Here is a 25,857-nt window from a genome sequence, read left to right as displayed (position 1 = left end):
TGTTCTGTATGGTGCGCCATACAGTTTTCATCACAGTGTTCTGTATTGTGTTCTTTATAGTGCTCCATACAGTTATCAGTACAGTGTTCTGTATTGTGTTCTGTATCGTGCTCTGTACACCCAGCTGACCTTGGGACTGTGCCCAGGAGGCTACTAAGACTCAAAGAAAATATTGTAGCCCTGGAGATAGTTCATTGAAGAGCCATGAGACTGATTCCCAAGCAGCTGGATGCTGACATTTAATGGTAGATAATAGATAATGGGGCTCTTTGGTAACAAATGATGGCATCTTTGGGGGCAGAATGGAATTGTCTTTGAGATGTTGAAGGTACAGTAAAGGTAAAACTGGAATATTCTTTGGCGGTAAATCCAAGCAATCGGGAAATGCTGATGGAATTGACTCCCAAGGGATTGTAGTGGAATGGAAGATTTTAAACTCTCAGAGCCTTTTGGATGGTGTGAAGCTTGGGGTGGGAGCAAGAAGCGGATTGCAACTTTCCCATTTTTGAAAGGCTGAGCTAAGATGGATCGACTGAATACAGATGAGGGAGGCCATCTTGTAATCTTTCACTGCTGTGCACAATAGTTGTCAATTTATAGAAACATGGTTCAAATTCCAAAGGAAGGAGGAGGAAACAACTTTTTACAAATTCCAAAAAAGCCTGCAGGTACGAATGCAGTACGGTCAGATTTGGTTTCACTGACTTTCTAGTTTACTTTCATATTGATAAATTGATTTTGACTGTGATTTGGAAGAAATGCTCTTTAATGCTTTCACCAGTTTTGTGCTGAGGCTCCAGTGCACGAGCTTTCATTGGAACTTAGTTGATTAGAAGTGGTTTTGTGAGTTACATTACTCTGTTCCAACGTCCTTCTGTTGGTCAGTCCTATCACATTCCTCTAATCTGTGCCAATAATAAGTTTAAACAAATTATAGAGCCATTGCAAACTATTACTCCAGTGTCTAAACCTGTTTTATCTCTTTCCCAGCCAAGTCTCATTTATTGGAATGGAGTCATTTTCACCTTGCACTGGGCTGTCTGGCTGCTTATATTACTATTAAATCTCGTGGGTCACAATTTGTGCAGGTAGGATTGTGCGCTGCTTTACTTTCTGTGTTAGACTTTTGGAGATTAAATGAAAACCCCTGCTCAACGTAAAAAAGTAAAAGGTAAATTTATTAAGATTAAATGAGCATTGAAGGGACCTTTTATTGACTCAGTTAAGACTTACTTAACCTACTTGAGTCACAGTTTAAGCTTTGATCAGAGAGGCTGGTGTCAGCTGTAATGGGTCAGGTCGCTAAGAATAAAAAAAAAAGTCATAAATCAGTATTGCCAAGAGTTCAACTCTGGATTTTGACGTGTAACACTAAGAAGTACAGTGTGTAATCTATTTGTTATTTATGTTCTAAAGGGTTTTCAGAGGCATGGGCTATGGTCTTATTTGGCCCTATATACAGCATGAAATTGAGATCTCCAAAGCTCATGCATATTTTAAGTACTTATACAAACCTGGGGTATTTATAATAAAGGAGAGCTGGAATTTAGAAGTCATAGGTCAGTCAGATTAGATACCGAGAGAACTAGGTTAGAGAGAGAGGAAATGTGGAACTGTAGAAGAATCAAAAGTCGCAGGCAATGGAACGAGAAAAGGAGGCTATAGATAGCAGATTCAGAGGGATGGAGCTGCGATTACCTCAATCTATTTTTTTTTCATTTGAAGATGATCTATTTTTACTGTTCCCCTCCAGGAGATTGTTTTACAACCAGTTTAATTCAATGACTGCATGCTGGCAACAGCTTGTGTATGTGCACAAAATAGCGTCTGTTGCATTAGTTACTATCAAAGCAGATGAAGTTGCCTTAGGCAGATACCCTCGCGAGTGCTGCATCCAGATCTACCCAAGAGCTAGAACCAATTAACATCGATCAGAGATTCTGATGTTCCCAGATTTACAATTCATCTTGTGTTCTATTATTATCAGGGCTTCAAAGGGCCACCAGCCCGATGGCTCCCTAAACAGTGCAGGAAGGGATGGGATCCGATTTAACGAGACAGTCAGTTCGGCTTTGTCTTGAAGGGGATAAATGGCTTGAGATTGGTTAATGGCATCTGAGATTTCCTTGATATTCATGAAACTTAATTTGACTGACAGGTCTGTCACTGTAAGTATTATAGAGTTATAGAGTGGGTCAGCTTTGATGAACTGTAAGCAGTCGCCAACTACCGTCCTGTGCTGTTTTGGCATCTTTTCATTATTTATGTGTGAGCGAAGGAGTGAGTTTAACTCGCCCTCACTCAGTCAGGAGTGAATCTCCACTCACAGGCAGAGGGTGCTGTAAAGTATCCATGAAAGTCGGATTTCACGCGTAGGCTTTTCTTCACAGATGAGTGTTCAAAGTTTGAGAATAATATTGGGAGTTTTGAGACATTTATTATTTTGAGACCTGCTTAAGTACTGGTGTGAAATTAAATATTTTGCTGTCAGCTGGTGATATCTGTGGTGTTTGGTCCTGCTGTTCCCTAATTTGAATAACTAACCTGACTCACATCTTCCAGTTGAGTTATATAAAACTGGCTGTGAGTTAATCAAAAAGAAGCCGAGAACATGAAGAAGTTTGTGCGAGATTCTGAGAGCTTATTGGTGCCCTGATTGATTGTTTGCACTGGGCATGCCGTCTGTCGGGTTACTTTGTACAAAAGGTCATATTTCCGTTGACTGGAAAGCTGACCTTGATCAATGAAGTGGTCCTTTCTGCATGGAATAAGGAAGTATTTGGAGCTGAGTAAGAGACAACTTGATTGAAACATATAAGATCCTGAGGGGTCTTGACAGGGTGGATGTGGAAAGGATGTTTCCTCTTGTGGGAGGATCTAGAACTAGGGGTCACTGTTTAAAAATAGGGGGGGCGCCCATTGAAGACAGAGATGAGGAGAAATCTTTCTGTCAGAGGGTTGTGAGTCTTTAGAACACTCTTCTGCAGAGAGTGGTGGAGGCAGGGTCATTGAATATTTTTAAGGCTGAGGTAGATAAGTTCTCGATAAGCAAGGGGGTGAAAGGTTATTGGGGGTAGGCAGGAATGTGGAGTCAAGGTTACAGTCAGATCAGCCATGGTCTTGTTGAATCGCAGAGCAGGCTCGAGGGAATGACTGGCCTACTCTTGTTCCTAATTCGTATGCTCATATGCATCTAGGGTTGCCAACTCTACCTGGACATATTCCTGGAGTTGTTGTCACATGACCTCCTGTCTCCAAATGCCCTGCCCCCACACTGTCACCATTGGTCGCCCGACATGTCCATACCCGCAGTGAACTGCCTTCGCACACCAATCAGAAAGTGAATAGACTCTTCATTACCTGATTGGATGATTCTTCAGTGTCAGTCAACAATCCACCACCCACCACCACACCACCCCCACCCCCACCCACCTCCCTGTCCAGTATTTTTATAACTAGTAAGCCAAAATGTTCGAAGAAAATTTTTTTAAAACTTGTTTTATAGCCTCTTATGATTTTTTTGCTCCTGGGTTGCTTGCAGCAGTGCTCTGGAGAGTAAGCTTTAATTCCTGTGAACTCCAGGGCAATGGAAGAGAAAGTGCAGGAGCCTGGTATTGATTGGAGAGAGGGAGAGAAGGAGCAGTAAGTCACTTCACAGAGGAGAGACAGCAGACAGCCACAGATCAGTGGCCCAGGAAGGAGACTTTGTTCTATTCTTGGACCTACCTGAGCATAGAATAGACAGTTTCTCCACACTGACTGTGGATCAGTTGATTGGTCCAGGTGGGAAATCAACTAGAGTTGGGGTTTTGATTAAACTTGGGCCTATAGGCTGCATGTCATAGTCTGACAATGAGTTAGCTCTTAGCAATCATAGATTCACACAACACAGAGGGAGGCCATTTGGCTCACCTCGCCGATCTAATTAGTCCCACACCCTTGCTCTTTCCCCCATAGCCCTGCAGAATTTTCCTTTTTGAGTATATATATCCAATGTCAGGAATCCCGAGAAAACAAAAGAAAAAAATACATTTTGTTTCTTTAAACTGCCAGTTTGTGAGTGTTAGTAAACTAATGATGTTGTTCCAGTTACCCCAGGAGCCAACATTTTTCAGTGATGGTAAATCCAGGTATTGTTGTTATTGTCTTGTAAAACAGCATTCCATTTCTTTTCTTCGCATCATTGGGATTATCTGCTGTGAAGATGCAGCAACACAGCAGACTCCCACTATACCACTTGACTCAGCTTGAAAAATGCTCCTGAGGGTAGAGAGTTCATAAAATGGTTCATGGTATAGGATGCAATGAGGTGTAAAGCCCTCTGACAATGTGGCTCTCAACTGATAGGTATGGCAGGGTATTGAGATCGGTCAATGTCTATAGAAATATGGAATTCTCTCCCCAAAGGGCTCTGGATGCTGGGGTACAACTGAGTTTTCAAGATTGGGATCAATAGATTTTTGTTAGGTTAGGGTATCAAAGGATTTGGAGTGACCGCGAGTAAATGGAGGTAAGATACAGATCAACCATGATCTAATTGAATGGCGGAGCAGGCCCAAGAGGTTGACTCCTTCTCCTATATCTTCGCATCAGCTATAAATTTCCATCCTGTCGATTTTGGGTTCCTCTCATGGCAGGGACTAGGTCAAAGTGATGAGTCGATGACAAGGGGACTTAGCCTCAGGACCATAATTAGAAGGAGGATTTATAAGAACTTTTTTCACATTGGGGTTGCTGCATTTTCGAGGTTTCTGCGCTCGATATTTTCCTTGGGTTCAGCGTTGCAGACTATCGCTGTGAATGACCTTTGGTTCCTCTCACTTGCCCAACATCGGGATAATTACGGTGAGCCCAGGGGTGCGCAGAACTGCGCACAATTCTCCAGCCATAGTCAAGGCTTAGGGAAACATGCTGATGTTTCAACAAATAATCATCTCAATGACCCAAGTGAAAGAACTGATGAAAAACTTGCAAGAGTCTAGGGCACATTTTGATTGCTTAAAAACGTTTTTAAAAAGTACAATCAAACAACAGTAAGATTGTGTAATCCTAAAATATTGATTTACATCAGCAGAGAAATGATGCCAAGTCACAGCCTGCCAGAGGCAAAAACAGGTGCAGTAATAGTGAAACAGAAATTCCTCGTCATTGCATTCCAGTTTACTGGATATACCAGATGCTGTCACGTGGTCCCTTTGACCTTGGAAGAGTAAACATATTAGCAGATCGAGATTTAGGTTGTAAGCTACTAAGCAGATATATTGAACGGGAAACTATAATTATAGAGCTACTTATTCACCTGCAGCATACAGAAAAGTTGCTTCTCCTGTACTTCCACTCAGTGTAGAACTGGACATGAGACATTTCCTGATTACAGAGCCCTGATTTGATTAATCGTACATGATGGCCTACCATGGAATCTCTGGCCTTCTCTGATCTCCTGACGACTGCAGAATGACTTAGAACAAATCCACCAGAAATGTACTTTCAGAATCTTTTGAAGAACAAACAGAACAAAGGAAATTAAAAAATATATCTTTCAGACAGTTTATCTTCTTGTAATTAGATTGAATAATGTGGCACTTTCTGGGGAGCAGTTGAATAATCGGCCGACAAAGAATGAGAAGTTACGCATTCAGAACCAATGGCAGCAAGAAACACAATCGTATCAAGGCCTGTTTGAACTATATTTCATTTCGGCATGGTTCTAAAGTGTGCATTGGTCAGACGGGGCTGCTTTCTGTAAGTAAATATAGTTTTAATCTCTTGTGTACCATGTCAGGAAAGATATAAGCCAGTAACAATACACCAGGAACTGAAATACTTCATTTTTGATGCAGGACATAGTTAGAATATAGAATAATTTACTGCAAGTGACAATTGAGGCAGAGGGCTGGATTTTACGTCGGGCGGACGGGAGCTGACCACCGACGTAAAAGTCGGTGGCGAACCCGCTTCCGCCCGGCCCCGGGATCAGACCCGCATTTTACAGGTCATCGGGCTTTAAGTGTTACAAGGCGGGACTTCCACCCACTTGAGGGAGCAAGTCCCGACTCATTGAGCTGCTGGCCAATCATCGGGCCAGCATCTTTTAGTTCCAGCAACATCTTTGGGAGCGGTGGCCACTGCTGGGACTACAGCCCAGCTGAGGACATGGAGCTAGGAATATTAGCCGGTTAATCGGTCGGGCCCCGGTGAGGCAAGGATGGTCATTTGGGGGGAAGGGAGGTATCTCGGGTCCTGGGGTGGTTGTGGAAGCGGGGACAGCCTTCACTCAGGCACCCTGTACCCGTGTGTCCGCGCCCCCGCCCTGGTGCACTGAGAGGCCGCCAGGTTTCACTGGGCAGCCTTTCATGTCTCCAGGACACCCGCATGCCGTGGGTAAAATACCCGTGGAGGCAGGCGAAGGCTCTTAAGTGTCCGCTAAGTGGCCACTTAAGGGCCTTGATTGGCTTGGGGCAGACGGCCCGTTTCTCGCCCCCGTCCCACCAACCCCCCCCCCCCCCCCCACCGTCCCTCATGAAGTGGGGCGGAGGCGGGAGCGGGCCGGGAAGGCCTCCCGGAGCCTCACGCTCAATTGTACGCCACCCCCCCACCCACCACCATCTGGCTTGCTGGAGTGGCATAAAATTCCGGCCAGAGTCTGTAAGTTCATTTCAGAAAGGAATTGACTAACTATTTGAAAAAGAGGAATATAAAAGGATTTGGGGAAACAGGGTTAGTGTTGATGTTCCCAATTGAGGAGCACAGCACAATGGCCTCCTGTGCTGGCAATTTTATGATATGAAGTTCGGCCTTCTTTATAGCTGAATCGAATCAGGAGTTCTTTTTCCGAATACAAATTTTAAAAAACTGCAAATGCCAGAAGTGCACAGTGGGTCTGTCAACATATGCAAACGGGAATGGTAAATTAAGAAATGTTGGGTGAGAAATTGGAGGTTTTAGGTGCTACAAGTGCCCTTACAGCTCAAAATGGCATCTGTGGTGCACACGCACGTTGGGGAGATTCGCAGTAGATGCCATATTGGTGAGGGCATTAGCACATGTGCAGTGAAGAGCTGCTGAAAGTACACAGAGCAGGTAGATCATGATATCAATCAACGTGCAACACTCATTTGATGCCAGTGGTGCCATTTTGGAGCTCAACGATCCAGCTAACGCCATTCCTTAACCTCATACAGCTGAACACACATTCAGCAGCAGGAAGGAACCACCCCCCACCAGAACTATTTAAAGGGACTATTAATCCTTGAAGGTTAGTTGCTGGTTGATTTCTTCTGTCTGTTGCTTCGATTCTACAAGTGTTTGTGCTCTATGTAGTTGATTAATGTTGTAAAAGTCTACAGGGAATGATGGGGCAGGTGCTGAATGACATTTTGCTGACTTCAAGACTTCTGCAGAAACTAGCTGTTCCCAGACATGGGTGAACTAGTAGGCATTCCCTTTGGAATACAGCATGACTTGGAGAATCTGCAGAGACCACACAGAGCAGGACAAGCTGCTAGAAGAGAGGAGGAGAAAGAGCGGTAGGGCTCTTAGCAAGAAGTCAAATCTGCCCAGGGTGTTCAGGGAGCAATTCTCCTCCCAGAACCTCGGCGAGGAACAATGTGTGAGATGTTTCAGTAAGGAGTTTCTCGCTGAAAACTGCCAACTGCTGCAGCCAGAAGTGGAACCTCGGAGAACTGATGCAGTGATTCTCCTGGAAAGCCTGCCAGACTAATCCTCGATGTCGCCCGATAAGAACTGCTCCAAAAAGATCCCAGTGACAGCCGTCTACGCATATTTGGATGCTAGAATAACAGACCAGCTGGGAACATACCATATCTTATCCTTTTTCTTCAAGAATTAACAAGTATTTGGCCAAAGTTTTTTAAATCTTTTTTGTAAAGAGATCTCTGCAGAGAAACCTTCTTTATTTTTTCTGTGTATGTATGTGCGCACACGCACGTGTGTTGGGTTAATTTGGAAGGGAACATTCATATTTCAACCTGTGGGTTAATGAACTTTGCATCTTTATTGAATAAGTCTTGTTTTATCAGAAATAAATCATTTTGTTGTTTATTAAAGAAACCTGGTTGGTGGATTATATTCTGAAACTAAAATATGTAAAGTATTGGCCATATCGGTAACTGGGTAAGACATTTAAATATATGTTGTGACCCGGGGAGAATTGAAACTAGAGAAAGACAGTGCACTCCTCCAGCCTCAGTCATAACATATTATTGGGGGCTTGTCCTTGATAACCCAAAGCCGGCGAAGTGCAATTGTAAGTGGGGTAATTATAATTGGAAAGGGGAAAAGAAAAACCCCAGGTTTCGTGTACATTAGAATAGACCTTACACTTCCAGAATGGCTACTTTTGATGCAAGTGCATTTGTGCAGCAGTCTGGAATAGACTATGAGTCTTTAAAGGCATTGACCACTAATGAGCTGTCAAGTGTGGTGGAGTACTTGACCTTAGACATTAGACTGAAAGCTACGTGGGATGAAATTCAGAGACTAGTGGCCAGAGAGCTGGAGATTGAAGTGAAAGAACCAGAGGGACGAGTAGAATCGGAAGAAAACAAGGTAACACCGGCACAGATTCAGTTGGACAGGAAGAAGTTAGAGCTAGAATTTCAGATGAAGAAAAAGGAAAAGGAAAGGGTATTTCAAAAGGAACAAGTGAAGCAGCAGGAGAGAGAAAAGGCAAAAGAAAGAGAGGGAAAGGAAAAAGAGCAAGCATTTCAAAGGGACCAAGCAGAGCAACAGGAGAAAGAAAGGGCAAGAGTAAGAGAGGAAAAGCAGAGAGAAAGGGAGTACCTGATTAGAAGGCTGGAACTAGAAAAAAAAAAATGCCCTTGACCCTGATGAAAATTCAGGTGGGGTAAGATCTGACTCCAACCCAGAACCTAGTGGAGAGCTATTTAGATTTGTGCAAGTCCTCCCAAAGTTTGAGGAAAGGGATGTAGAGGCATTTTTCATTTATTTTGAAAAGATAGCTAAAAGATAGCTGCGGTGCTAACCACTGCGCCACTGTGCCACCCACAGCTCCAGCGACCCGGGTTCAATTCTGGGTAGTGCCTGTGTGGAGTTTGCAAGTTCTCCCTGTGTCTGCGTGGGTTTCCTCCGGGTGCTCCGGTTTCCTCCCACAGCCAAAAGACTTGCAGGTTGATAGGTAAATTGGCCATTATAAATTACCCCTAGTATAGGTAGGTGGTAGGGGAATATAGGGACAGGTGAGGATGTGGTAGGAATATGGGATTAGTATAGGATTAGTATAAATGGGTGGTTAATGGTCGGCACAGACTCGGTGGACCGAAGGGCCTGTTTCAGTGCTGTATCTCTAAATCTAAAAATCAGATGAGGTGGCCAAAAGAAAATGGGGCACTGCTCATGCAAAGCAGGTTGATTAGCAGAGCTCATGAAGTTTAGGCTATGCTTTTCTCTGGAGGCTTCTGCAGATTATGAGATGACAAAAAAGGCTATTCTCGCTGCTTATGAGTTAGTCCCTGAAGCTTACAGGCAGAAATTTCAGAATCTCCGGAAACACCTGGGCAGACTTATATAGAATTTGAGAGGATAAAGCAAATTAACTTTGATCATTGGATGCAGGCACTAAAGATACAGGCCTAGTATGAGACCGTTAGGGAAATAATTCTCCTGGAAGAATTCAAAAATTCACTCCCTCCATTAGTAAGAAGCACACAGAGAACCAGAAGGTTTCAACAGCCAGACAGGCAGCTGAGATCACTGAGAAACTCTGAGAATCCAGTGTGATAGCTGAAACCCCTGATACAGTGATTCTCCTGGAAAGCCTGCCAGATTAATCCTCGACATCGCCTGAAAAGAACTGTCCCAAAAAGATCCCAATGACAGCCGTCTATGCGTATTTGGACGCCACAATAAAAGACCAGCTGGGAACATACCATATCTTCTCCTTCTCCTTCAAGAATTAACAGGTATTTGGCCAAAGTATTTTTTGTCTTTTTGTAAAGCGATCTCTCCAGAGAAAACTGCTTTATTTTTTTCTTTAACCGGCGTGTGTCCGTGTGTGTTGGGTTAATTTAGAAGGTGTGACGGAAACCACACCTGCCAAATGGAAACATTTTAATTTTGTCATATGTGACACTACTTGAACCTTTTTACTGGCATTGCACATCACTTGTTTAAAAGAACAACAGAACTGAACAGCAGAAAACATAGTTGCACATTTGCATTCTGAGAGACATGAATGGCGAGACAGTGGGGGTGCTCCATGATTCAGTTAACAAGATCGGTCTGGATAATAGCGATGATCAAAGGACACCAACAGTCTTTTGACTTTGTAAGAGACACAACTCCACCCCCCACTGAATATGTCTGGGGGGCTCTGAAATCCAACATCCCTCACAGAAGTTGTGGTTTCAAACAAAGAGATGGTCACATGACCTACCTGCTGGCCAGACTGGGGGCTTTTTGAATTGTGCCTCACAGAAAGGAAACAGACTGTGATTTGAACAGAATGGAGAAGGAAGGTCTCCTTCTCTCTGTCTCTCTCTCCAGCCAAGTCCCAGGAAAGCTGAGGTGGCAGCCTGAACCTTAAGACTACAGAACCTTACAGGCGGCCACCCAGAAGACAATTGAAACCTCTCTTCGGCCTTCTGGTACCAGAGGAGCAAGCTTGAAATTGTGCACTGGGCCCCAGCGAGAACTCCAAGACCTGAACTTCAACCAAGGATTCTACATCAAAGACAAAAGACAGTAACTGAATTCCATTTATTGCCAACTGTACCTCAACGCCCGCCCCTCCCATTCTTTCTTCCCCTCTGTATCTATTTGTGTGTGTTTTTCTCGTATGCATGCAAGCCTGGTTGCGTCGCGTATTTTAGTAATTTGAACCGCGTTAGAGTGATAAGGCTAATAAACTTACATCTTTCTTGTTTAAACCTAAGAAAATCTGTCTGATCAGTTCATTGGCAATTACAATTAGCGTGCCGTGAGCAAAGGCTCACTGAGGTGGCAAGCTAAAAATCACTGTGTTTTAAAAGATAAACCCTGTTTAGGCCAAACCAGGAAAAAGGCAAGATGGGAGTCTGAGACCCCTTCCTTACCCGGTCGTACAGAAATTTGGGGATAATGTCTGGATTGGACCCACAGACAAATAGGAAATTGGAAGTGGGATATCAAATTTATCCCAATCAACAGGAGAAAAGATTTCAATAGAGGCTTTCTTATGGTTGTGTGTGCGAGAATACTAACATGTCCATGACTGAAGCCAGTACTTACCCATGCCAGGGTGAAGCAACTTGGGATAAGTTAAAGGCATTGTCTGTGGAGGAATTGAGAAATGTGGCTGAGCAGTGTCAAAGATAAGAAATCGGTACTCCTAAGACTAGTGGCCGACCATTTTCCCCTCGAATCTAAACAATCAGAGGCAGGGTTAGAAATAGACTCCGACAGGGTAATGTTAGCAAAGATACAATTGAAACAGAGAAAACTTGAAATACAAAACAGGGAAAAAGAGTGAGAAAGCGAGCAACAGGAGAAAGAAAAAGAGAGGCAAAGAGAGAGAAGAGAAAGGAAAAAAGAGACAGCAGACAGAAAAAGGTAGACAAAGAGAAAGAGTAGAGAAAGAGAAAAAGAGACAGGAGAGAGAAAAAGAAAGAGAGAGAGAGAGAGAAAGACCAGAGAGAGAGAGAAGGAACCTTCCAGAAGGAATGGGAGGAAAGTGAGCTGAGGTGGCTTGAATTAACTAGGAGCCAACAGAGTAACCCCAGTGAAAGTCTGGCCAATATGGAGAATACAAGTAAGGCAGGGCTGTTTGCTGCGTTTTTTAAATTTTCCCATTTGATTCCAAAATTCAATGAGGGAGACATGGAAGCATTTTTTGTCTCTTTTGAGAAACTTGCAAGGCAGTTAAAATGGCCTTTAATGGCTGAAAGCTGGAGTCTGCTGCTGCAAAGCAAGTTAACCAGAAAAGCCCATGAGGTTTATTCCTTGTTGCCAGATGAGAGTTCATCAAATTATGAACTGACTAAAAATGCTATCCTCGGGGCATATGAGCTAGTACCGGAAGCTTACTGCCAGAAGTTCCAAACCCTACAAGCTGATCAAACTTACTTGGAGTTTGAGAGAAGTAAGCAGCTGGCTTTTGACCAGTTGCTGAGGGCTGTTGAAGTGCAGCCCACGTATGACAACCTCAGAGAGGTAATTGTCCTCGAGGAATTTAAAAAGTCTCTCCCCCTCACCATAAAGTCCCATGTGGAGGAACAAAAAGTACATAGACGGGGCAAGCCGCAGTTCTGGCTGATGAGTTTGTTCTAATATACAAGTTGGTTCCCCAGGGGAAAAACTTTCCTAGTCACCCCCACAAATCTGAAAAGGACAAAGGTGGGAAGGTGATAGGAGCCCAAGCAGTCCTGGGAGCGAAAGAAAATTTGGACACATAGGGGGCCCTCCTTCAGCCAAAAAGGATAGTTTTGAAAGTAGGAGTGAGACCCACAAACCTGTGTGATTCCATTATAATAAGGCAGGTCATCTAAGAGCTGACAGCTGGAAACTATGGGGAAAGCCTGTAGGGTTAATCAGGGCACACCTGCTCAGTGCAGGAGAAGGGACCCTGATGGAAAGCGTAGCTCCATAAAGCTGTGGCTTTAGCTGCAGCAGCAGTAAGACCCAGAAAAAATACTGCTGTGGTTGCAGGAAAATTTAATAGGATCCCTGAAGGTTATCAGGATTTTGTGTCTGAAGAGAGGGTAACCTCATACCCCTCGAGTGGGGCAAGCAAGCCCATACTAATTCTCAGGGATACATTGGCCAGTGGATCCCTTTTGCTGGAAAAAGGCATGACCTTTCCCCCAGAGAGTGCAGTAAATACCAGAATGTTAGTGAACAGTATTGGAGGGCAGTGTATGCCCATACCTTTACACCGGGTGTACTTGGAATGCGAACAAAGAATGGACAGTGATTCACCAGTTAGTGCTGCCATAGAGGTACCAGAGGGAAATATTAAGAATGGCTCATGAGTTGACAATGGCTGTACATGTCAGTATACGATAAACCAAAGCCTGCATAAGGCAACAGTTTGACTGGCCAACACTCCACAAAGATGCAATGGAGTACTGTAGGAGTCACCACATGTGCCAGGTTGAGGGGAAACCCCAACCTGCAGTGAAATCTGAACCCCTAAATCCTGTATCGGCTGATGAACTGTAAGGGACCCCTGCCGAGGACAAAAGGGGACAGACAGGCACAGGGCTGCAGAGAGTTAGAGAGGAAGGGGACAAAAAATACAAAGAGGACAGGTTAAAGGATGTCCAGAGGATTGTTAAATGAAAACCCCTACTGTCCAGTCAGCCAACCTTGAAATGTTGGAAAAAGTAGACCCCACAACCTCTTATAAGCACCCGACCAGGGTTGCTAACAGCATTTGCAGAAATCTGCAGGGACAAAGAAAGTCTTCAAGAGGGCAGAGAAACAGTGAGGATGTTGCCTCACCTAGTCAAAGTGCCGCAGGGGAATGTAGTGGAAACTGGACAAATACCTGCAAGCGGGAATGTCCCAGAGGACAAAAGGAAGATGAGCAAAGAATCCTTCCCCACAGCCAGGAGAAATGAAACCAATAATACCCTGAAGTGAACAGCACTTGCATGACTCACAAGAGTGGATCCATCCACTGCCGACTCCCAAGATCAGAGTTCCAACCCAGAGCTAATTAAATCTAACCATCCTCCGGCAGACCCCAACAGGAACAAGGGCACCCTAGACAATCATGGATATGTGCAAACGCCAAACTGCCCCAAAAGTCACATGTTTATTGGGATGCCTATTCCCAATGTATTGCAAGCTGATAGCAAAGAAACGTTAAACCCCTTGGGCAACACATAACTATCTCAGACCCGCCTCAAGAAAAAGGGCAGTTTAAAGCAGCACAGCTACAAGGTAAAGCTGGGCTGAAACAATTTCTAAGATTTCTGAATGAATGAGAATGAATGAGAAAAATACATGTGTGCTTTCCTGCAGTTTCACTTCCATCTAACTTATAATGAAATGTTCTAATGTCGCATTTCATTCAACGAGGGGCAGAGGTGTGACGGAAACCACACCTGCCAAATGGAAACATATTAATTTTGTCTTATGGGACATTACTTGAACCTTTTTTACTGGGCATTGCACATAATGGCCGGAATTTAACGCCACCTCAGCGATAGCTTGCGATAGAGCTAAACAATCCCAGAACCAACGGATCAGATCTAAGCTCTGCAGTCCTGCCACATCCAGCCTTGAATGGTGGTGGACAATTAAACAACTAACTGGAGGAGGTGGCTCCACAAATATCCCCATCCTCAATGATGGGGGAGCCCAGCACATCAGTGCGAAAGATAAGGCTGAAGCGTTTGCAACAATCTTCAGCCAGAAGTGCCGAGTTGGTGATCCATCTTGGCCTCCTCCTGAAGTCCCCAGCATCACAGATGCCAGACTTCAGCCAATTCGATTCACTCCGCATGATATCAAGAAACAACTGAAGGCACTGGATACTGCAAAAGCTATGGGCCCTGACAATATTCCGGCAATAGTACTGAAGACCTGTGCTCCAGAACTTGCCGCGCCCCTAGCCAAGCTGTTCCAGTACAGCTACAACACTGGCATCTACCCTGCAATGTGGAAAATTGCCCAGGTATCTCCTGTACACAAAACGCAGGAGAAGTCCAACCCAGCCAATTACCGCCCCATCAGCCTACCCTCAATCATCAGTAAGGTGATGGAAGGTGTCTTCAACAGTGCCATCAAGTGGCACTTGCTTAGCAATAACCTGCTCAGCGACGCTCAGTTTGGGTTCCGCCAGGGCCACTCAGCTCCTGACCTCATTACAGCCTTGGTTCAAACATGGACAAAAGCACTAAACTTAAGAGGTGAGATGAGAGTGACTGCCCTTGACATCAAGGCACCATTTGACCGAGTATGGCATCAAGAAACCGTAGCAAAACTAAGGTCAATGGGAATCAGGGGGAAAACCCTTCGCTGGCTGGAGTCATACCTAGCGCAAAGGAAGATGGTTGTGGTTGTTGGAGGTCAATCATCTGAGCTCCAGGACATCACTGCAGGAGTTCCTTAGGGTAGTGTCCTAGGCCCAACCATCTTCAGCTGCTTCATCAATGACCTACCTTCAATCATAAGGTCAGAAGTGGGGATGTTCGCTGATGATTGCACAATGTTCAGCACCATTCATGACTCTTCAGATACTGAAGCAGTCCGTGTAGAAATGCAGCAAGACCTGGACAATATCCAGGCTTGGGCTGATAAGTGGCAAGTAACATTCGCGCCACACAAGTGCCAGACAACGACCATCTCCAACAAGAGAGAATCTAACCATCTCCCCTTGCCATTCAACTTCATTACCATCGCTGAATCCACCACTATCAACATCCTAGGGGCTACCATTGACCAGAAACTGAACTGGAGTAGCCATATAAATACCGTGGCTACAAGAGCAGGTCAGAGGCTAGGAATCCTGAGGCAAGTAACTCACCTCCTGACTCCCCAAAGCCTGTCCACCATCTACAAGGCACAAGCCAGGAGTGTGATGGAATACTCTCCACTTGCCTGGTTGGGTGCAGCTCCAACAACACTCAAGAAGCTCGACACCATCCAGGACAAAGCAGCCCACTTCATTGTCACCCCATCTACAAACATTCACTCCCTCCACCACCGATGCACAGTGGCAGCAGTGTGTACCATCTACAAGATGCACTGCAGCAATGCACCCAGCCTCCTTAGACAGCACCTTCCAAACCCGCGACCTCTACCAACTAGAAGGACAAGGGCAGCAAATGCATGGGGACACCACCATCTGCAAGATCCCCTCCAAGTCACACACCATCCTGACTTGGAACTATATCGCCGTTCCTTCACTGTCGCTGGGTCAAAACCCTTCCTAACAACACTGTGGGTATACCTACCCCAAATGGACTGCAGCAGTTCAAGAAGGCAGCTCACCACCACCTTCTCAAGGGCAATTAGGGATGGGCAACAAATGCTGGCCTAGCCAGTGACGCCCACATCCCATGGATGAATAAAAAAAGATTTAGTTTTGCATATTTTTCTAATGACCAATCATTATTTCACTGAGATGAACTTTTTTATTGTCACATCAACCCATATTTTACTATTTTGCATTTTTAAGATTAATCAGCCCACTAACTTTCTTTGATTGGAGTATCTGTTTGTGTCTTTTTTTTCTTCACTTTTTTGAACTCCAGAAGTGGTTGCTAATCTTACAGTCTTCATCTCAGACGAAGGTTTCTGCCCCTAGGCTTTAACCTGTCTTTTTCTCTTGACAAATGCTGGTGCTGTGTATTTCCAACATTTTCTGTTTTGGTTCTCTCCTAAAATTGGCAGTTTTCTCTTCAAAACCTGAGAGACAAGGATTGGGAAATTGCCACAATTTAACTAAACAAAATTCAATACCTAAAATACAGTTGCCTCCGTGACTGCAAAGTATGATCATAACCTAAAATGGATGATTTTTATTTGTTATTCTTTACACTTTGGAATGTGCTTCCTGCATTTTGTGAAGGTCAAATCAACTTTTGTCCTTCAGAAAGAGATGCACACACACAGACACACACACACACACATCTATTAATACACTTGAAAGTGACACAATCATTCTTGTAATCACACTGTAAACATTCTGCATTGTTGAAAATGGCCAGGCATTTAAGATATGCTCACAGCCTGAAGACTGTGTTTAGTTTAACGACATGCACAAACAGCTCTGGCTGGGCTCTCGGCAGTGATGAAGCATGTGGCTGTATTTTTGTGGCTGAAATGTTTTATTTAAGCCTTGCTCTGTTGCTCAGTGCAGACTCACATTGATGTATTTTATTTGCCTGTTGCTCTGCATCTTCTTCTTGAGGCTGCTGGCTGGTTCAGTGAAGTGGCGTTCTCCCTGGGGCCAGCCAGTCGCGCTAGTTTGCTGGTCAAGTGTCGCGACCCTGAGTCGAACTTTACTGCAGGGGATGGCCAACCTTTATAAAGCTTCAGAGCCACAAAAAGAAATTGATTCTGATGAAGAGTTGCAGCAGTAAGCCTTATAGAAGTTGTGTCATTTTAGTTTAGGACTCCCAGTGTCAATGACAAAAGTGCAGCATGCCTGCGCTTGATCGCAGTAAACCTATCAGCTGCCATAAACTGTCCTGTTCCTGAAGCAAAGCTCATGCCCTTGTGTTGAAATTGCCTCTGGTGCAGCTCTCCCTCTGCGATTAGGGCCGTACTCCTCTCTGTTACTGGTTTAGGCAGCCACAGCAGTTGCATATGTAGTGTTGAAGAACAGCACAGGAAATGGGAGCAAGCAACGTAGAATTGCATAGAATGTACAGCAAAGAAACAGGCCATATGACCCAACCGGTCTATGTTCCACATAAGCCTTCTCCACATCCTACTTCATCTCACCCTATCGATATATCATTTGTGATAGAGTCCGCTGTGCAGACTGCTAACTGAATAGTTGATCTGTTGAATGTACTGCTAGGTGCACTGACTTTGGATTCAAAGCTTGTATTTTTTTCTGTGACAGTTATTTACTGGAAAATGAAACTGAAAGCTTTAGAGTTCTGGGGAATCAGAACTGGATGGAACCAGCTAAAACAAGCAGGTCTATGATCAGAGGTGTGACCAGAGAAATGGGACTGGAGCTTAGGTTTCAGTTTACCAGATTACAGATTGCAGTGTGTTGAAGCAAGCAGCAAGGTGTGGTTGTTTTAAAGAGACAAGATACTGTAATTGGAACCGGTTTTTTGGGAACTGGCCCTTGGCAAATACAAGTTGCTACAGCTGTTTTCGGTGACTTAAAGGGGTACTTCTGATGACAACATGGACCTAAGCCATCAAGACTGTCGTGAACTGGACAGGGGCCATTCAAAAGTTGACAAGACTGAAACACTTAAGGGAAGACTGCAACGTTCATTATCAATGAGAAGACTTTACTTCCATTTTGGTATCCTGGAGGATAGGAGTTGTACATCTACCTGAAGAAGTTCATGATTCTGTGGAACTATTTATTTTTTTTTTATTTTATTTATTTATTTAGAGATGCAGCACTGAAACAGGCCCTTCGGCCCACCGAGTCTGTGCCGACCATCAACCACCCATTTATACTAATCCTACACTAATTCCATATTCCTACCACCTCTCCACCTGTCCCTATATTTCCCTACCACCTACCTATACTAGGGGCAATTTTTATAATGGCCAATTTACCTATCAACCTGCAAGTCTTTGGCATGTGGGAGGAAACCAGAGCACCCGGAGGAAACCCACGCAGACACAGGGAGAACTTGCAAACTCCACACAGGCAGTACCCAGAATTGAACCCAGGTCGCTGGAGCTGTGAGGCTGCGGTGCTAACCATTGCACCACTGTGCCGCCCTATGTGACTGTTCGGTGCTATCTTTGCTGAAAGAACTTCCAAGAGGACCGATCTTTGTTACATTTGATAATTAATGCATAATCTTTAGTTCTTGTTTAATTTATGTTTATTTGGGTTTGTGTGTTAAAGTGAAATTTATAAAAGTGAGATCATGTCCATTTGGTTTTTTTCCCTCTTTGGGGTCGGTCGATGATTGGATTCTTTTGGATTGTAATCTCCATGGGGATCATAACATATTCTATTCCTTTCTTCCTCATTTCTTCCTTCAGATTCCCCTTAAATGTATCATTGCTATTCTCCTCAGCTGCTCCACGTGGTAAAATGTGCTACATTCTAACCACTCTCTATGTAAAGAGGTTTCTCCTGAATTCCCTCTTGGATTTATTAGTAACTATCCTATATTTATGGCCCTAGTTTTAGACTCTCCAACAAGTGAAAACATCTTCTCTACATCTACCATATCAAACCCTTTCATGGTCTTAAAAGCCTTTATCAGGCCACCCTTCAGCCTCAGAAAAGGTCCCAGCTTGTTCAGTCTGTCCTGATAATTATGGTGCACGGAGAGGACCGAGAAATGGTGTTTGATGAATACCATTGAGCAAGGATCAGAGAGGGCAAAGGATGAGCCACGAGAAAAACTTAAGTTGGTAACCAATATTGAGGAGGGAAAATACATTTGTATTTACAATAACTAGAATAATGAAAGTGTAGGCCTGAACCTAAGGTAAGTTGAAAGGGAAAATAGTAAGATCATTATCACATGTGCAAGTGCAAGGCTCAGCCTTTGACTGCCACACAGGTGTTGTAAATAAACCTTGTTTTCCACATTCATTTATTTTTCAGCTCGAGACACTCAAGTAGGTTCTACCTCAGCACTGGTCCACTTCATTAATGTGAATATGCAGAGCATCTTGAAGCAGTTGTATAGGATGTAACTTCAAACCTCCCTGAGGCCTGTTCAGGTGCTTCTCAGGCCTCGATTTTAACTCCCACACCCGGCAGACATCAGGCAGGGAGGCAGTGAAAATGGAGCGGGTGTCTTGCCCATTCGTATCCTGCCTCGATCTGATCAACTGAAACTTAACTGCATGAGTGCACCTTCAGGATCCATAAGGAATACAAGATTTGTGTCTTCTTTACCCCAACTTACTGGTAAAATCTCACCGGGCCTGAACATACAAGTTTGTCACTCGCCCAGGAAGTCCATTCTCCCCACACCCCACAAGCATTGATATTCACCTGAGTTAAAGTCAAGGCCAGAGTCACAGGTGGACAATTTAGGGAGGGTTTACCCTGATGAAGTGTTGTTGACTGCCGGTGCCCAGTTTTCAAGGCATCAGTAAACACTTGAACATTGATTACGCTGACCTCTGTGCAGCTGACCTGAGTAACTCTTTGTAAGCTATGTCTTGTTCAGGTTTTCAGTCTGAAAGATTGGCCACCCTGAATGAGGATTGGAGAAACCTCCGTCATTCTGGTAGGAAATGCAAACTCTTAAGTTTGAACTGAGATTCACATTGAACGACATTGCATCTGAAAGTCTACCAAAAGAAAAACCTCATTTTGAATGAATCATCTTCAGCAAATCTATATGAAAATAGAAATAAAATATGATACAGTATATGGAATATGTGATCTTTGTATATCTGACTATTAAAGATACCACTGATAAGGTTCAAAATGACTTCCTAAATCCCAATTAACTAATCTGCCGATCTGCTTTGTGATATAGCATTATACATTAGAGCATAAACAATAGGTTAAAGTGACCTCTTTGAAGTAATCTATTTTACAAGTATTTCTAAATGTTATTCAATAGAATTTACTTCATAAATTTCTTATTTTGTAGGTTATTCTGATTGGGATGGAATGTTCATAGTTCTGCGGAAGGAACAGCAAAAATGGAACAATGGAGAATGGAATTACCAGTGGATGGATCTTCTCCAGGTCATCAACAGTATCCTGCTCCTGATTCCTCAACGCAGGCACCATATGGCTGGCAATTAAATTGCACGGAACTAGAAATTGGCAGCGCCACTAATGACCTTCAACAGGTGCCCAATTCATTGCAGTTTCAAGGGACAATATCTACTGCTAATCCAATGAATCCAATGCCTAATCACCAAACATCGTGTTCAACTTACCAACAAACCTTTCCTAATTATCAACTGCACTATAATGAACTAGTGATGGGGAGTCCTCCGGTCGAGAGTGGGCATCCTAACCTGCAGAACCAGGAAATGTGGGCATCAGTTGGAATACAAAATGCTTGCTATTCAAAACCCCCTGAAGAAAGCTCTTGTGATTGGCACCTTGCTTCAAACCAAATGGCGTTTGGCCAAGATTTATTAGGCAGAAGTTTGCAAGAAAATCCTGAACTGGAATATACCAAAGGGATTGTACCAGAAATTCAGCAAGAATCAGCTACAGTACAGATACCACATAACAAACCAATCCCATATCCAGTCAATCCTGAACAAATGCTTCACGAATATCCATTTGATTCATATCTTAAAATGCCAACTCCAGCTTCAATTCCTTTGGAGAAGGGAAATAGCTTGATGAACATTGGATGGTCCTCATATGATCAACCAATAACACCCAGTACACCAGAGTCTTGCCAGATCCCACCAAATCTGCATCCTAATATGATGCAGTTGAATAGTGACCCAGAATACTTGGGAGCTGGTTATCAAGCAGTATCCAGTCTGCAATTTCAGGATGTCATTCCTGCAAGCTCCTATTCACCTAGTCCTTCTCATCCAACCTTTAAAATTGATGTAAGTAAAGAATCAGAGCATCAGTTTATGCAAACAGGAAATGCTGAAGTGGATTCCAACTCTTTGCAGTCACCATTGCTACCAATAGGTTTTGATGCAATGGGACCATCCAACACAAACCTTACTAATCAATACTCAAGTGCACCTTTCCCGAAGCCACCAAATATTTGTGAAACAGACACATCAATTCTGCAATCACAGCTTTGGCCTCCTACATCATCGACTCATTGGTGTCCTCAGCCAGATGTTTGGATGAAGCTATCAGCTTCAAATTTGCCCACATCTGACCATGAATTCTCATTTCAACCTTGCAGTAACAATGTAAGTAATACTTTGTGGAAAATGGCTTTGTCAGTCACAAATTAACAAGTACAATTTTTTTAATATTTCTAGCTTTCTGCATAACAGTTAGATTTCTCTCTTGCCAGAGAGATATTGCTTGTTCTGAATTTCAGTACAATGTAAATAAATTAAATGTTGAGCTCAAATTTTCATAATTCCAATGATCTGACAAAGATTTGTTTTAGACATTTACTTGCATCAATGATACATATATGGATAATTATGGACAGGGAAAGAGGTAGCGAGAGGGTGTAGCGAGATTTGGAGAGGTAGAAAGATATGATAGAGATTCTAGAGAGAGGGGTAGAAAGAGGTAGAGGGAGAGAGGGGATAGAGAGAGAGAAGGTAAAGAGAGTGGGGGTAGTGAAAGAGAGAAAGAGGTAGGGAGAGACAGAGGTAGAGAGAGATAAATAAAGGTAGAGAGAGAAAAGGTAGGGGTAGAAGTAGAGGTGCAGAGATTGAGAGAGGAGAGAAGCATTTCCTGCTCGTTTATTTCAGATTATTTCTCAACAAAGTCACGTAGTGATAGATGACCTGTTTTTTCTCTTTTCTGTCTTGCTGTCTCCCTTATACACACATACACTCACACAGACACGCACATATATATGGTTTTATATCTATATATGCTTCCTGTCAACATTTTCCATTTCTAAGTTCCAATGCCCATATTTATGTAGGGCAGGCGGTGGTGTTGTGGTATTGTCACTGGACTAGTAACCCAGAGACCCAGGGTATTGCTCTGGGGACATGGGTTCAAATCCCACCATAGGAATTTGAATTCAATTAATAAATCTGGAATTAAAAAGCTAGTCTAATGACGGCCACGAAACCATTGTCGATTGTTGTAAAAACCCATCTGGTTCACTAATGTCCTTTAGGGAAGGAAATCTGCTGTCCTTACCTGGTCTGGCCTACATGTGACTCCAGACCCACAGCAATGTGGCTGACTCTTACATGCCCTCTGAAATGGCCGAGCAAGCCACTCAGTTGTATCTAACCGCTACGAAGTCAATAAAAAGGAATGAAACCGGACGGACCAACCGGCATTGACCTAGGCACCGGAAATGACAACAGCAAACCCAGCCCTGTCGACCCTGCAAAGTCCTCCTTACGAACATCTGGGGGCTTGTGCCAAAGTTGGTAGAGCTGTCCCACAGACTAGTCAAGCAACAGTCATATGACAACATAGTCATACTCACGGAATCATACCTGACAGACATGTCCCAGACACTGCCATCACCAGAGCAGAGGTGGCGACACAGTGGTATACAGTAGGGAGGGAGTTGCCCTGGGAGTCCTCAACATCGACTCTGGACCCCATGAAGTCTCATGGCATCAGGTCAAACATGGACAAGGAAACCTCCTGCTGATTACCACCTACTGCCCTCCCTCAGCTGATGAGTCCAGTACTCCTCCATGTTGAACAGCTCTTGGAGGAAGCACTGAGGGTGGCAAGGGCACAAAATGTACTCAGGGTGGGGGACTTCAATGTCCATCACCAAGAGTGGCTTGGTAGCACCACTACTGACCAAGCTGGCCGAGTCCTAAAGGAAATATCTGCTAGACTGGGTATGCGGCAGGTGGTGAGGGAACCAACAAGAGGGGAAAACATATTTGACCTCATCCTCACCAATCTGCCTGCCGCAGATGCATCTGTCCATGACAGTATTGGTAGGAGTGACCACCGGACAGTTGCTGTGGAGACAAAGTCCCGCCTTCACATTGAGGATACCCTCCATTGTGTGGCACTACCACCATGCTAAATAGGATAGATTTCGAACAGATCTAGCAATGCAAAATTGGGCATCCATGAGGCGCTGTGGGCCGTCAACAGCAGCAGAATTGTACTCAACCAAAATCTGTAACCTCATGGCCCGGCATATCCCCCACTCTACCATTACCATCAAGCCAGGAGACCAACCCTGGTTCAATGAAGAGTGCAGGAGAGCATGCCAGGAGCAGAACCAGACATACCTCAAACTGAGGTGCCAACCTGGTGAAGCTACAACACAAGTGCGTGCCAAACTGCGTAAGCAGCATGCGATAGACAGAGCTAAGCAATCCCATAACCAACGGATCGGGTCTAAGCTCTGCAGTCCTGCCACATCCAGTCATGAATGGTGGTGGACAATTAAACAACTAACTGGAGGAGGTGGCTCCACAAATATCCCCATCCTCAATGATGGGGTGCCCAGCACATCAGTGCAAAAGATAAGGCTGAAGCATTTGCAACAATCTTCAGCCAGAAGTGCCGAGTTGATGATCCATCTCTGCCTCCTCCTGAAGTCCCCAGCATCACAGGTGCACAGATGCCAGACTTCAGCCAATTCGATTCACCCTGCGTGATATCAAGAAATGACTGAAGGCACTGGATACTGCAAAGGTTATGGGCCCTGACAATATTCCGGCAATAGTACTGAAGATCTGTGCTCCAGAACTTGCTGCACCCCTAGCCAAGCTGTTCCAGTACAGCTACAACACTGGCATCTACCCTGCAATGTGGAAAATTGCCCAGATATGTCCTGTACAGAAAAAGGAGGACAAGTCCAACCCGGCCAACTACCGCCCTATCAGCCTACTCTCAATCATCAGTAAAGTGATGGAAGGTGTCTTCAACAGTGCCGTCAAGCGGCACTTGCTTAGCAACAACCTGCTCAGTGATGCTCAGTTTGGTTCCACCAGGGCCACTCAGCTCCTGACCTCATTACAGCCTTGGTTCAAACATGGACCAAAGAGCTGAACTCAAGAGGGGAGGAGAGAGTGACTGCCCTTGACATCAAGGCAGCACTTGACGGAGTATGGCATCAAGGAGCCCTAGCAAAACTGAAGTCAATGGGAATCAGGAGGAAAACACTCTGCTGGTTGGAGTCATTCCTAGCACAAAGGAATATGGTTGTGGTTGTTGGAGGTCAATCATCTGAGCTCCAGGACATCACTGCAGGAGTTCCTCAGGGTAGTGTCCTAGGCCCAACCATCTACAGCTGCTTCATCAATGACCTTCCTTCAATCTTAAGATCAGAAGTGGAGATGTTCGTTGATGATTGTACAATGTTCAGTACCATTCGTGACTCCTGAGATACTGAAGCAGTCCGTGTAGAAATGCAGCATGACTTGGACAGTATCCAGGCTTGGGCTGATATGTGGCAAGTAACATTCGCGCCACACAAGTGCCAGGCAATGACCAGCTCCAACAAGAGAGAATCTAACCATCTCCCCTTGACATTCAATGGCATTACCATCGCTGAATCCCCCGCTATCAACATCCTAGGGGATACCACATGACCAGAAACTGAACTGGAGTAGCCATATAAATACCGTGGCTACAAGAGTAGGTCAGAGGCTAGGAATCCTGAGGCGAGTAACTCACCTTCTGACTCCCCAAAGCCTGTCCACCATCTACAAGGCACAAGTCAGGAGTGTGATGGAATACTCTCCATTTGCCTGGATGGGTGCAGCTCCAACAACACACAAAGAAGCTCGACACCAACCAGGACAAAGCAGCCCACTTGATTGTCACCCCATCCACAAACATTCACTCCCTCCACCACCGACGCACAGTGGCAGCAGTGTGTACCATCTACAAGATGCACTGCAGCAACGCACCAAGGCTCCTTAGACAGCACCTTCCAAACCCGTAACCTCTACCAACTAGAAGGACAAGGGCAGCAAATACATGGGAACACCACCACCTGCAAGTTCCCCTCCAAGTCACACACCATCCTAACTTGGAACTATATCGCCGTTCCTTCACTGTCGCTGGGTCAAAATCCTGGAAGTCCCTTCCTAACAGCACTGTGGGTGTATCTACCCCACATGGACTGCAGCAGTTCAAGAAGGCAGCTCACCACCACCTTCTCAAGGGCAATTAGGGATGGGCAATAAATGACAGTGACTCCCATATCCCATGAATGAATTTTAAAAAAAATTATAAGAGAAACATGCACCTAGGGTTTTCTCAGGTTGCTCCTGATCCGACACCAGAAGTCCAGTGGCAACCACATTTATAAATGGCCATTTTATTGAAGGCCGAGTGGGAGCAACCTGAAGAAATTCATAGAGTAACTATTTAAATATGTGTTGTAAATATTCAATCATACTAGTGATGGTGCTGCAACCCCTTCCACTGGTGGGATGGTGGAATGACAGTGTGATCAGCTTACATGAGTAGTTTCCATTATAAATGTGAGCATAGCAATTTCAAATGGAAAAAAGTTGACACAAAGCACACGCAGACATGAGATTTTAAAAGATTATTAGTCAATCAGTCATGGTGCTGTGCATGGGGAGTCAAGACCGAGCTTAAATCAGGTGAAATGGGGTTAAAGGGCAGGAGAATCATTTGTA

The 25,857-nt window shown here is 44.3% G+C and overlaps 1 protein-coding gene across 2 annotated transcripts in view; it reads left to right on the top strand.

The window, feature by feature from the left end:
* Nucleotides 1-5,238: 5,238 nt before the first annotated feature.
* Nucleotides 5,239-25,857, top strand: part of LOC137384681 (phosphatidylinositol 3-kinase C2 domain-containing subunit gamma-like) — a 202,914-nt gene continuing 182,295 nt past the window's right edge. For both annotated transcript variants that reach the window (XM_068058945.1, XM_068058946.1), the window contains exons 1-2: nucleotides 5,239-5,742; nucleotides 20,241-21,492. In XM_068058945.1, coding sequence (XP_067915046.1) covers nucleotides 20,293-21,492 — 1,200 coding nt within the window. In that variant the 5' untranslated portion in view covers nucleotides 5,239-5,742; nucleotides 20,241-20,292. The remainder of the gene's footprint in view (nucleotides 5,743-20,240; nucleotides 21,493-25,857) is intronic.

Source organism: Heterodontus francisci, chromosome 27 (genome assembly GCF_036365525.1).
Source record: "Heterodontus francisci isolate sHetFra1 chromosome 27, sHetFra1.hap1, whole genome shotgun sequence".
Taxonomy (NCBI): domain Eukaryota; kingdom Metazoa; phylum Chordata; class Chondrichthyes; order Heterodontiformes; family Heterodontidae; genus Heterodontus; species Heterodontus francisci.
This window is presented reverse-complemented; position numbering and strand designations above follow the sequence as displayed.